This window comes from Ictalurus punctatus, chromosome 4, assembly GCF_001660625.3.
Source record: "Ictalurus punctatus breed USDA103 chromosome 4, Coco_2.0, whole genome shotgun sequence".
Taxonomy (NCBI): Eukaryota; Metazoa; Chordata; class Actinopteri; order Siluriformes; family Ictaluridae; genus Ictalurus; species Ictalurus punctatus.
In genome coordinates, this window is record NC_071284.1 from 6,956,770 (window position 1) to 6,967,500 (window position 10,731).

Genomic DNA, 10,731 nt, shown 5'->3' on the forward strand with positions numbered 1-10,731 from the left:
TACAGTGCCAGTTGCCAGTGTTTGAGTCCTGTGGGATCCCAGTCCCAATACGCACATCTACCCTGAGCATTCATAGTCTGTGAGAACAGAAGGAGGATCTTAGCTCTCCATCAAACAAGCAGCGGGTAGCAAACAGCAACATGTGAAAGTTTTAATGTTGGCTGTTCAAATAAATGATTGACGCTTTGATTGAGATGAGGATGCCACTGTTTTTGCATCTTCTAATGGGAAACTTTTTATTTGAAAGCATGATTCAAGGCTTTTGAGCTTGATTAAAGAGCTACGCTCCAGCCAGTTTCCACAACGCATTCGTTCATGCAGCTCTACTGTTTGCTTTCTGACTTTTCCAAACCACCATGCTCCGCCCCATCTGAAGTACTCTGACACATGGCATCAGAAGCCTGTTGTAATGGAAGTATAAATCAGACCTCATAAGAATATTGTACGGTATAATCTGGAGTTGCTGGGCTCTTTTATATATGTGCAAATGAATCAGACAAACGAAGCAAAATTTCATCTATCGGGAGTTGAATGACACGTTAACGGGTTTCTCACACTAATGAGGCGTAAAAGAATAAAAATACTGGACATATATTTATCTAAATCAGCGAGGCTGATCTCTGGATAGGAGAAAGGGAGAATTTAAAAGTTGCTTTTACAATATAATCATGGCAATTACTACTTCTCACTCTTTTATATTATTATAGGATTTAAATAATACAGTGACCCTTTTCCAATCTTAACTATATATTCGAAGCTAGTCCAGATTGTAGTTATAGCACCATCAGAGAGTTGAAAAGTTCCTGTTGTTCCACTCCCAGTCATGTGCAGTATTCTCCTAACTTCCTCTCTTTCTCTTTTAGGACCGCTATGGCTCTTACTGACAGGACTGCACGATTCGAACAGGAAAGGAAATGACATCAAACAGGACATACCACACTGCTGACTGGATCAGGCTTTGTTTTTTTTTTCCTCCTCTAATGCATTGTACCTGAAGCACAGAGGGAGAAAATACAGAAACAAAAAGAAAAGGAGGAGACTGCACAACACAGGACCTCCTTATCTCTTTTCCCAGTCTGCCTACAGGCTTTTGTAGATTCTCTCTCTCTCTCACTCACTCACTCACTCACTCACTCACTCACTCACTCACTCACTCACTCACACACACACACACACACACACACACACACACACACACACACACACACACTCTGACTGTCTCTCTTTCTCTCTCTCTCACACACACACACACTGACTGACAGTATTTCAGTTTTTTTTTCCTTGGAAGTCCTCAAAGCTGTAGAAAGTGTGTTTTTCCGAACCGCAGTGCTTTCTGTTGAAACTAACCGTGCTGGCTTTTTTTTTTTTTTTTTTTAAATGCCATATTACTGGTCTGAGATTTCATAGAATTGATTTAAGTATTCTCTATGAAATATGTATATCCAAACTTATCCTTAGCTCTTCAATGTTTTCATTGCTTTTTTGTATTTAAGTGGTATTATATTCTTCATGGGCATGTGCATTCATGACTAGTACATTCACCTCACGCAGAAAGGGAACCAAGATGGTTATATTTCAAGTTCAATTGGAAATCTGTGAGGTCCAGTGACTAAAAATGGATATTGTCCTAAACTGTATGAGTGAGGTAGCTTTTAGATGTACAGGATCTACCAATTCGAGATGTTTCGAACGTTAAAGAATGGACGGAGAACGAGCCGACGTGCAATACGTCATCCTCTTTCGTAAAGATGGACACATCAGATTTTGCTGTCTGAAAATCATTTTGAAAAGCGTCGTGGTTTTGTGATCTTTCTCCAAGCATGCTCGTTCAGGCCCGTGATCGTAAAACTCCTTTCAAAGCAAACCTCGAGAAAGTCGTACTTTTAACAAGCTGCAGACGGAGCAGAGGAAATCTGGCAGATATTATCGATGCAGATCGAGAATGGGGTTCACAGACTTGACGAGGCGTCTGCAGCCTCTTACACGTACATCAGTTCTTAGACTGGTGTGGATTTTAATGAGTTAAACAGGATTAAAGATGAACTGAATGATTTTGACAAATCCTTATGTGATCCTTCCTGATACATGCATTAGAAAAGGTGTCCCCCCCCCCCCCCCCTTTAGATTGAAACTGTGTGCTCTTGAAAAATCTCAACGTCCATATTCATGAAATTTGTCTTGTTTGTGAAATTGAAAAAATAAAGGACGTTAATTCGACTTCACCTGAAAATAGGTGTTTATTGTAGATCTGTGGAAAAAAAAATTAAGTTTTATGTAAATAAAAGTTAACCTCCAAAATGCAATCATTTGACATCACTGTATTAAAAACTTTTTTTTTTTTTTTTTTTTTTTAAAAAGAAAGAAAGCACAAATTAACAGTGACCGAAAGCATAACATTTAACAAGTCCCAAAGGAAATAAAAAAAAGTGGTGTAGGTTCTGACCCCATAAAGCTGCTGCACAAAATGAAAGAATCAGGGCTTTGATGTGGGTCTCCACATGTCAGTGCTTTCATGCGCTCTCTTTCAGGGAGAACCTTTCATCTAGTCTTCTTGCACATATCGAACAAGTCAACCTGTCCAATCATCAAGACAGAATGAGAACTAATGGAGAAGCACACAGCCCAGACCTACAGAATGATTCTCTAATCACAGCCTCGATCGTAGAAGGGTCAGGAACCCTCTGATCACAGATAACACAAGCAAGTCAGCCTTCAAGATGAAGGGAAGAGAAATGTGTATTTATAACACCTGAATGCAAACAACAGATCTGCTTCATCATTTGCAGCGACAACGATCAATGGAAGGAATCATTTATGAAAGACAGTTAGGCTGCACGATTTGTCATATTTTAACGCTGATCATTCTTGTATCTGATTGGTCAGTAGCAGCTCTGACGGGAGTTCCGGCTGTGTTCCAAATCAGGTTTGTATTAATGCGCTTGTTCTAGTACGTTACTCTTTCTACAGTAATGGCTAATTTTCACAGGGACTTGTATCGCCACATAAAAAAGTGCCGGTGTTTAACAAAACAAAGCACATAATTGTTGATATGGTGACGTTTTCTGTAAGGAGACGTGTATTTAACATTTTATGGAAGGAGTCTCCAGTGTCAGCACTTAGTAACTTAAGTTTTACCTCATGTGAGAATCTTTAGAAAAGAGGACTTTGTGCTTTCTGGTTTCTCTAGAGCCAGAAGACAAGCTGTGTTTTTCTGTCTTATTAGAGGCTGGTGATGGAACAACTCTTTATAGCTGCTATCGTACAAGTACTAACAAGAACTTCTTTAAACATTAAACATAACTATAAACTGAAACTTTAAATTGTTGGTCAATTGCCGTGGTATAAGAGGAATAAAACACTTCAGGATGTGCTGTTACAGGAAAATAATGGACTTTGGCGTTGTAACTTTATTTTATTCCATACATAACTGTGATATTGGTTAGCATGTCCAAAGTTTAATTGGCTATTTTTATTTATTTTTAAAAATCCTGAGCTTCCAATTTGTTCCAAATTACGTTTGGAAAAAGTTCAGTAAAGTCGTGTGTAAATGTTTGCATAAGCCAACCTGAACTAGAACTCTTTCGTCGAGATTTACAAAAGTTCCGGAAAGGCCGATTTTCTTCACACTCGCGTGCGTATGTTGATCACCCGTAAAGAGCAAAGCGAATTCTTACCTCGGCTCATTTGCATTTAGTGATGCCAATAAAACTCCATAAACGGTAGCGAGCACAGAGGGCTGGAAACATACAGTGATTACGGTGGGGACAAAAAGGCAGAAGTGGAAATTATTTTGACTCGTGTCTATGCCAATAAAAATATTTAGCAGTGTAACAGCACCTCAGAAGCTCAAAATCTAGAGACAAAAGATGAATTAGAGACAAAACAGTGGTGTTCTGTGAAACACACACCAAAACACAAATCCTTTCCCTCATAAGCGTGATCTTAATCTTCCATCAGCTGAGGCATTTGTTTACGGTTCCTGGTTATTCTGTTTATATGTCACCAATTCTTTCGTTACAATTGAATGACTAGTTTTATTTGTCTTAACTGATGTGTGTGTTGGCTCACTTTCTTTCTTTTCGGACTTTTTTTTGACATTATAGTCAAATATGTCATGGTTTACATTAGTTAGTCATCTTGTACGTAAATTTACACACACACTCAGGAGCACGAGTATGATACGATGATTTTTCTGAAATTGACAGGATTTTCAGGAATGCTAAATTCCTTGTTTAAACGATCCTATGAAAGATTTAGGAATAAATTCATTGGTATCCAGTTTAAAGACATATACTTTTAAAGAACTGTAGGCTCATAATGTAAAAATAAAAGTGCAAGGGAACCAGTTTGGTCCTAAACTAACACCCTAGCCGAATGTGGTAAATAATCTATCTTTTTTGACATTATTGTGCAGCCCAATATGAAAGTATATATTAATGTGCTTTGTAGTCAAGCAAATTTATTTCCTTATTAAACACCACGTAAGTTCCCTTATTGCTGTTTAATGATTAATAAAAGGAAAAAAAGAGAAAAGAAAGAATGTGCTTGACTCTCAGTGCAAATGAAATACTTCTTCCCTGCATTTTTTGGCCAACTCCATAGAGAGTTAAAACTGCAATACGAAACAGCCAGACTTCTTTTCGTAGCCGCTTATGGTTGGTGCATATTTGATAAGTGAAGCTTATGATTTCGAGAGTTGAATAAAACCACATTAATTGATCCAGGCGTATGAATAAAAGTTATTCTTTTCCCACAGAGCGCATCTCTCTGCTAAAGGATCCTGTGCCACGGAAAGCGTCGGATTCAGCATCGCGGTCTGGGACGGGAACTCGGGCCAATCCTCTGGCATTTTACCTGTGAGATGAAAATGTCAGATTTCTTTTTTTTGTGAGGATGCTCAATAACTGTACCACATTTCTGAGACAACAAATGATGCTCACCTTCTTTTGCGAACTCGATGAAGTATTTTGTGAGCGTTTGCTGAAACGCTTTGTCTTTAGAGGTCATCGTGCCGAGTGCCATCTCGAGGCCGCCGAAGAACGCCAAGCTGTCCATAATGTGGAAGGAGAAGCGGCTTGGATAAGGGAGCAAGGTGGATGAATCAGCTGCTTTGGATGGAGTGTACGTCACCAGGTAGCGGTACACAGGGCTCTTCAAAACCTCTGGAAAAATTTAAGAGATAAAAGATGACAGTTCAACTCTTCAAGACTTCACTCCTGGGCTGTCTAGACCTGGCAGATGTCATATCAATCAGTTTTAATAGGCTGACCATACTTTTGTCTCGGCCTATATTTTGCGCACCAATGCTGGTTTCAACACATCCTCATTACATTCCCCTAATGAGTCCGAGGGAGTTGGACTGTAGTATTTAACTGCTAGAACTGTAAATGGCTTGGTCTACAAATTTTGGTTTTGAAATGGAAACCACATCAGATCGCAATACCTTCTGGGTACAAGTGGACAGATTTGATCCCTAAGCTGTACAAGGGCTAATCTATTAAACTTCACTTGAGCTCATATTAATAAAAAGTGTTCATATAGAGCCTATAAATTCAATGCTATTAAAAAATAATAATAATAATAATAATCACAATACGGTCATTCATTCAATTTAAAGTCTAAATTAAATCTACTTCAATAGCAACAAACATAGGCTATGGCAAGCAAAGGGAAAGTCTAAGTACAGACAATGTATCTACAATACCATTTCTGTTGTAAGATATATTGCAAAGATTGTGAGAGGGAAATGGGTATTATAGAGTGGCTCACGACCATACCAGGTGATGATTAAAAAAAAAGATGTATTGCAGATACTGCAAATCAGAAATGCACACACACCATGGTGAACTTGTTTCTTTTGGGGCTAATTTAAGGTCTTTTTTTCTGTGTGTGTGTGTGTGTGTGTGTGGTTTTTAAAAAAAAAAAAAAAAAAAAAAAGATGTAATTGGGCTCAAAACTTGGCTGCCAACCTTAGCTGGAGCAGTTGCTCAACCTTGGCATGTATTAAACAGAAGGTTCGAACCAAGTGTTTTCAAGACCTGAAAGACGTGAAGCCTATAACAGAATTTGGTTTATATAAATAATAGATGATAAAAATATGCCTCATGTTTAGGATTTATAACACACAATAAGAGAAGAACCACAGCTTTTTAAGGTCATAAGGCAGATGGGTTTATGTGGACCTGCAGCTTGCTTGGCCAGGTGGCTACTGGGGCAGCTGGCTCTCATATCTGACACTAAAGTTGTGTAGAGTCTTTCAGGACAGCGGTCATTGGTTTGGCATGGAGCAGAACTGTTATACAGCCTCAGGGCCTGGGACAGCACATCCTCTCCAAATGGCCTCAGCTTCTCTACACACACACAGAGAGAAAGAGAGAGAGAGAGATAGTTGAGAAGAATATGAGTTTTCCGATTGTGCTTTAGGTATTGTAGTAATAGCACTAACTAGGATACCTGATAGAAAAAAATGGTAGTCGCCCCATGTCCAGGTGGAGATGTTCTTCATTGGTGGACTGAGAAGAGTTGAGAAGATCAAGACCCATGCATACATTTATTTCCATGATTTTGTGTTGTCTTGATGGCAAACAAATGTAGCTTGTAATATTTACCTGAAGTCAGTTTCTTGCTCTGCTGTTCCAACCACGAATGGAACGTCATTGTAAAATCCACCTTTCTCCCAAGATTTTAATGAAAGAGTGGAGAGAACATGACCATCTAAAACTGCAACTGGACCATATGACTTCCCTTTAACAGGGATGTCTGTTAGTCCATCTTTGGCCCAGGATGGGTATTCCTCCCATGGAATGGCCTGGGTGGACAAAAAGGGAAAGGGTATTCTTTAATTTCTTTACACATTACACACAAGCTCTATTCTTTGCTTGAATCAAGCCTGAACTAGGTAATCAATGGCTGCACAAGCTTGATTAATGATCCGAGGTGTTTTGGAAGCTAGAACCAAAGACAAATGTGGACTGGATGGGGTTCCTCTGGATCAAGAACTTCTTTCAATTTTATTAGTGACAGCAGAACCCACTACAAAACTGAGTTTGGATTTAAGCTTCTGACATCAAATAAACTCTGACTGGAAGAATTTATTTTCAGCTGAAAGTCTGTACATTGAGACTGGCTATGGTGGTAATCCTGCAATTGATTACTGGTTTCAGGTGTTTTGGAATCTGAAACAGAAGACAAATGATGGGAAAGGGTTGGAAGAGGAGCCAGGGTTTGGCTGTGTGTATTTCACCTGGAGGATCCGAGTTATGTTGAGCTTTCGAAGGCAGGTGGCATCTTGGCAGCCGGATCTCTTCAAGAACACTAGGTTGTCTTGTTCGGCTGAGTCCAACGAGGCGTTAGAGACGAATGAGGAACTCATTCCAATTGCACGATGAAACAGACCCTTAGCTTGAGGCGAAATCATCAAAGCCCATACTGACGTTCCTCCTTGTAAAAGAATTGGAAATGGTAACATTAGTCAGCTAACCACACCGGTGAATGCATACAATGCAAGATGCCATACTCGGTGATCTTGATTTGTTAGGACATGTTCTTAGATAAGCATCTATTTTGTGAAGTTTGTGAAATGCAATGCAGGGCTGCACATCATTCCTGTCTGGAAACTCTGTAGGGATTTTTAAGTGGCTCAGGAGTGAAAGAAGCATGAGACCACACATCCATCACATGGCAGGGATTGGTTAACAAAAATGTTTTTCCAGGAACAAAAAGGCATAGTGATCCAAAAATGTGTCCTATTGTGAAAAAAATCACATTCACCACCCTAAGGCATAAATAAAAAGTAACCGGACAGTACTGCATAGTTTACAGTGCAGTCTGTAAATATGTTTATATCACTGCACTGTTGAATTCTGATAGGTCAGAAGGTGTTTTATTTATTTATTTTTTCTTAATTATACCATTATACCACCATTATACTATTATACCACAGTTGAATGCTTCAATCTGATTGGTCAGGAGGTGTGCATTATTTTTGTATAACAGCCCGGCTCAGAAAGTATTTCCAGCTGTATCATAAATGAGAATAGCAATGTGATCGTTCTTATATGTTATTACTTCTATAGCAACAGCAGGGACATGTACAGCAGACGCTCTACATAATCTAAGACTAATAATAAACTTTATAATAAATACAATTAAAATTATTATTATTATTATTATTTTTAAAAAGGTGTCGTTAGACAAAGAAAAATGTGCAATCTTTAAAAAATTTTTTTTTTTTTTTTTAGGATTTATGGAAAGAGTCTCGGTTGAAAGTAGTTTACAAAGTTTCCCAGCTCAGGAAAGTCTTCAGGACAGTAAGTTTATGCTTTCTGGTTTCTCTGTAAAACGTTTCTTGAGAGCGAGCAGGTGAGAGAGCGAGTGAGTGAGTGAGTGAGTGAGTGAGCGAGAGAGAGAGAGAGAGAGAGAGAGAGAGAGAGGGAGGGAGGGTGGGGGTGGTCAAGTGAGGAAATGACTGTTTATTGTTGCTATAACATACAGTAAGTGATAAAGTTATTTCCCTTTATTAGCCAATCACTGTGGTATAAGTGGAATAAAACACTGTTACAGGAAAATATTCAACATCAGGGTGGTAATGCACCACATCATCCCGTCGTGTACACAATCCATCTAATATGGACATACACAACCAACATATGAGTGAAATAATTACAGGTCATAGTCATTGTTTGTTTTAAATCCAACATGCTGGAATGCACTGCACTGTACATACAGCATGTGTTAAAAAGAAGTATAGAGGAGCTAGTTTTTATAGAAAACTTATTTGAATTCTGACCAAATATGGTGACTTTCTTTGGGTCTCCACCGAACACATGGATGTTTTTTTGAACCCACTGAAGAGCTTGAATCTGGTCCATGAAGCCGTAGTTCCCTGCATTAAAAAATGATCCACTTTAGTAATCCTGTACCAAATCAACCTGGTTATAAAACAAGGAACAAACACTTTGAGCACATCTGTCTATAACTACTTTAACTATACTGTAACTACAAATGTAGATCTAATCTGACAGCTGCGTTGAAAAGATGAAGGACTGACCTGAGGTATTGGTGGGAGAACCTTTTCTCAGCAGCTCCAGAGCCATGAAGCCAAATGCATTAAGCCTGTAGTTCAGACTGACAAACACAGTTTGTGTTCGGTTCGCCAGCTCCTCAGTGGGCGAGTAGCCTTTCTCCTGTCCACTCAGCATGTGCAAGTGTCCTCCATGGATCCACACCATGACAGGCAGGGCACTAGTAGGCAGCAAGGTGGGTGTCCAGACGTTCAAGTGCAGGCAGTCCTCTTGACCCATCACGTGCCCGTTTTCCCTCAGAGGCCGCACCTGGGCACACATGCTACGAAAATGTGTGGCATCATAAACGCCATCCCAGCACTTTCCATTTGCTTTCAGGTCCGCTGGAGGTTGCCAGCGGTGTTCGCCAACAGGTGGCACGGCATATGGGATACCTTTGAAGGAGTAGGCACCGTCTTTCCTTCGTCCATGCAGCAAGCCGCAGTCTGTAAGCACTGTGGCATATCCACGGGATGGAGTCTGAGCCAGGTAAGCCAGGTATCCAGCAAGAGTGAGAAGGGCAAGAACGCCACAGCCAATCAAAAACATACACCTGCGGGACACTTGTAGGAACGGGCTGACGTAGTAGCGGTGGGCATATTGGACCTCCTCTTCAGACTCATCCTGAACGAGGTAGCGGTACTCGTTCCTTTCAGGGACCTCAAACGCGTCCTCGTTCATTTCTCTAAGCCACACAGGTATATACAGTAAATATATCAATGTCATGTCAGGTTTCAATTCTAAAATTTGATATGACCTTACTGTTTTAACAATAAATAAGAAAATGAACCTGTCAACTTTAACATGCCATTACCAAACTGCTTACATTCTACTGTCGTTATTGTGTATCACTATTATTATTGCAAACTGCAAGATTATGACTTATAAGATTGTATCATTCATATTTGAACTGTTTCATGACTACTATTTGTAATGTTTTTGAATGCAGAAAATGACACCAAACAAGCATTAGCGTTTAGTCAGTTGGACATTTAAACATGGTGTTTAGGCTTTCTTTGTTCATCCTACAATTAATTTGAACTCATAGATAATTTGAATAAAAGTATCCTTCAAATGAATAAATACAAATGGGTTGGAGTTAGTAGTAAAGCGTGAGATAACATGATACCACCAACATTCTCAATGCACCTAGCATTTCAGGTACCATATAAATTACAGTGCCTTGCATATGTATTCATCTCACTTGAACTGCTAAAAAAAAAAAAAAAAAAGAAACTGAAGGAAGAAGAAAGAAATTGGTTCTGTTGCAATCAGTTGCGGTCAGAGAGCAAAACTAAATAAACAGGAACATGTTAAAACAAGTCTGGAACAAAGTTCTGGGAAGTATCATTCAGGGTATGGTTATAAAAAAAAACAAACATTTGAACTGCGAACACCCTGTGGTGCACTATTAAGTCCATGAGTTAAAAAATTGGAAAGAATATGGCAAAAGGCTGCCTAGAGAAGGTCGTCCACCAAAAGCCAATGACCAGGAAAGGAGTTTAGTAGGAGAAGCCAGCAAGAGGCAACGGGTAACTCTGAAAAAGCTAGAGTGATCCACAGTTCATATAAGGGAAGTTGTTCACAGGACAACCATAGCCTTGACACTTCACAAAGCTGGGTTTTATGGATGAGTGGCAAGAAGAAAGACATTATTGTGGGGGGGGAA

General features: G+C 39.4%; 2 protein-coding genes across 3 annotated transcripts in view; one reads left to right on the plus strand and one right to left on the minus strand.

Moving 5' to 3' along the window:
• Positions 1–2,365, plus strand: part of arfgap2 (ADP-ribosylation factor GTPase activating protein 2) — a 19,650-nt gene extending 17,285 nt beyond the window's left edge. For both annotated transcript variants that reach the window (XM_017465869.3, XM_017465870.3), the window contains one exon: positions 864–2,365. In XM_017465869.3, the coding sequence (XP_017321358.1) occupies positions 864–884 (21 nt within the window). In that variant the 3' untranslated portion in view covers positions 885–2,365. The remainder of the gene's footprint in view (positions 1–863) is intronic.
• si:ch211-71n6.4 (para-nitrobenzyl esterase) overlaps positions 2,219–10,731 on the minus strand; it is a 10,652-nt gene continuing 2,139 nt past the window's right edge. Inside the window, exons 2-9 of the mRNA XM_017465868.3 lie at positions 9,050–9,747; positions 8,789–8,884; positions 7,244–7,440; positions 6,609–6,808; positions 6,454–6,512; positions 6,183–6,350; positions 4,941–5,162; positions 2,219–4,854 (exon numbers count right to left, since the gene is read on the minus strand). Of these exons, the coding sequence (XP_017321357.1) occupies positions 4,712–4,854; positions 4,941–5,162; positions 6,183–6,350; positions 6,454–6,512; positions 6,609–6,808; positions 7,244–7,440; positions 8,789–8,884; positions 9,050–9,743 (1,779 nt within the window). The 5' untranslated portion in view covers positions 9,744–9,747 and the 3' untranslated portion in view covers positions 2,219–4,711. The remainder of the gene's footprint in view (positions 4,855–4,940; positions 5,163–6,182; positions 6,351–6,453; positions 6,513–6,608; positions 6,809–7,243; positions 7,441–8,788; positions 8,885–9,049; positions 9,748–10,731) is intronic.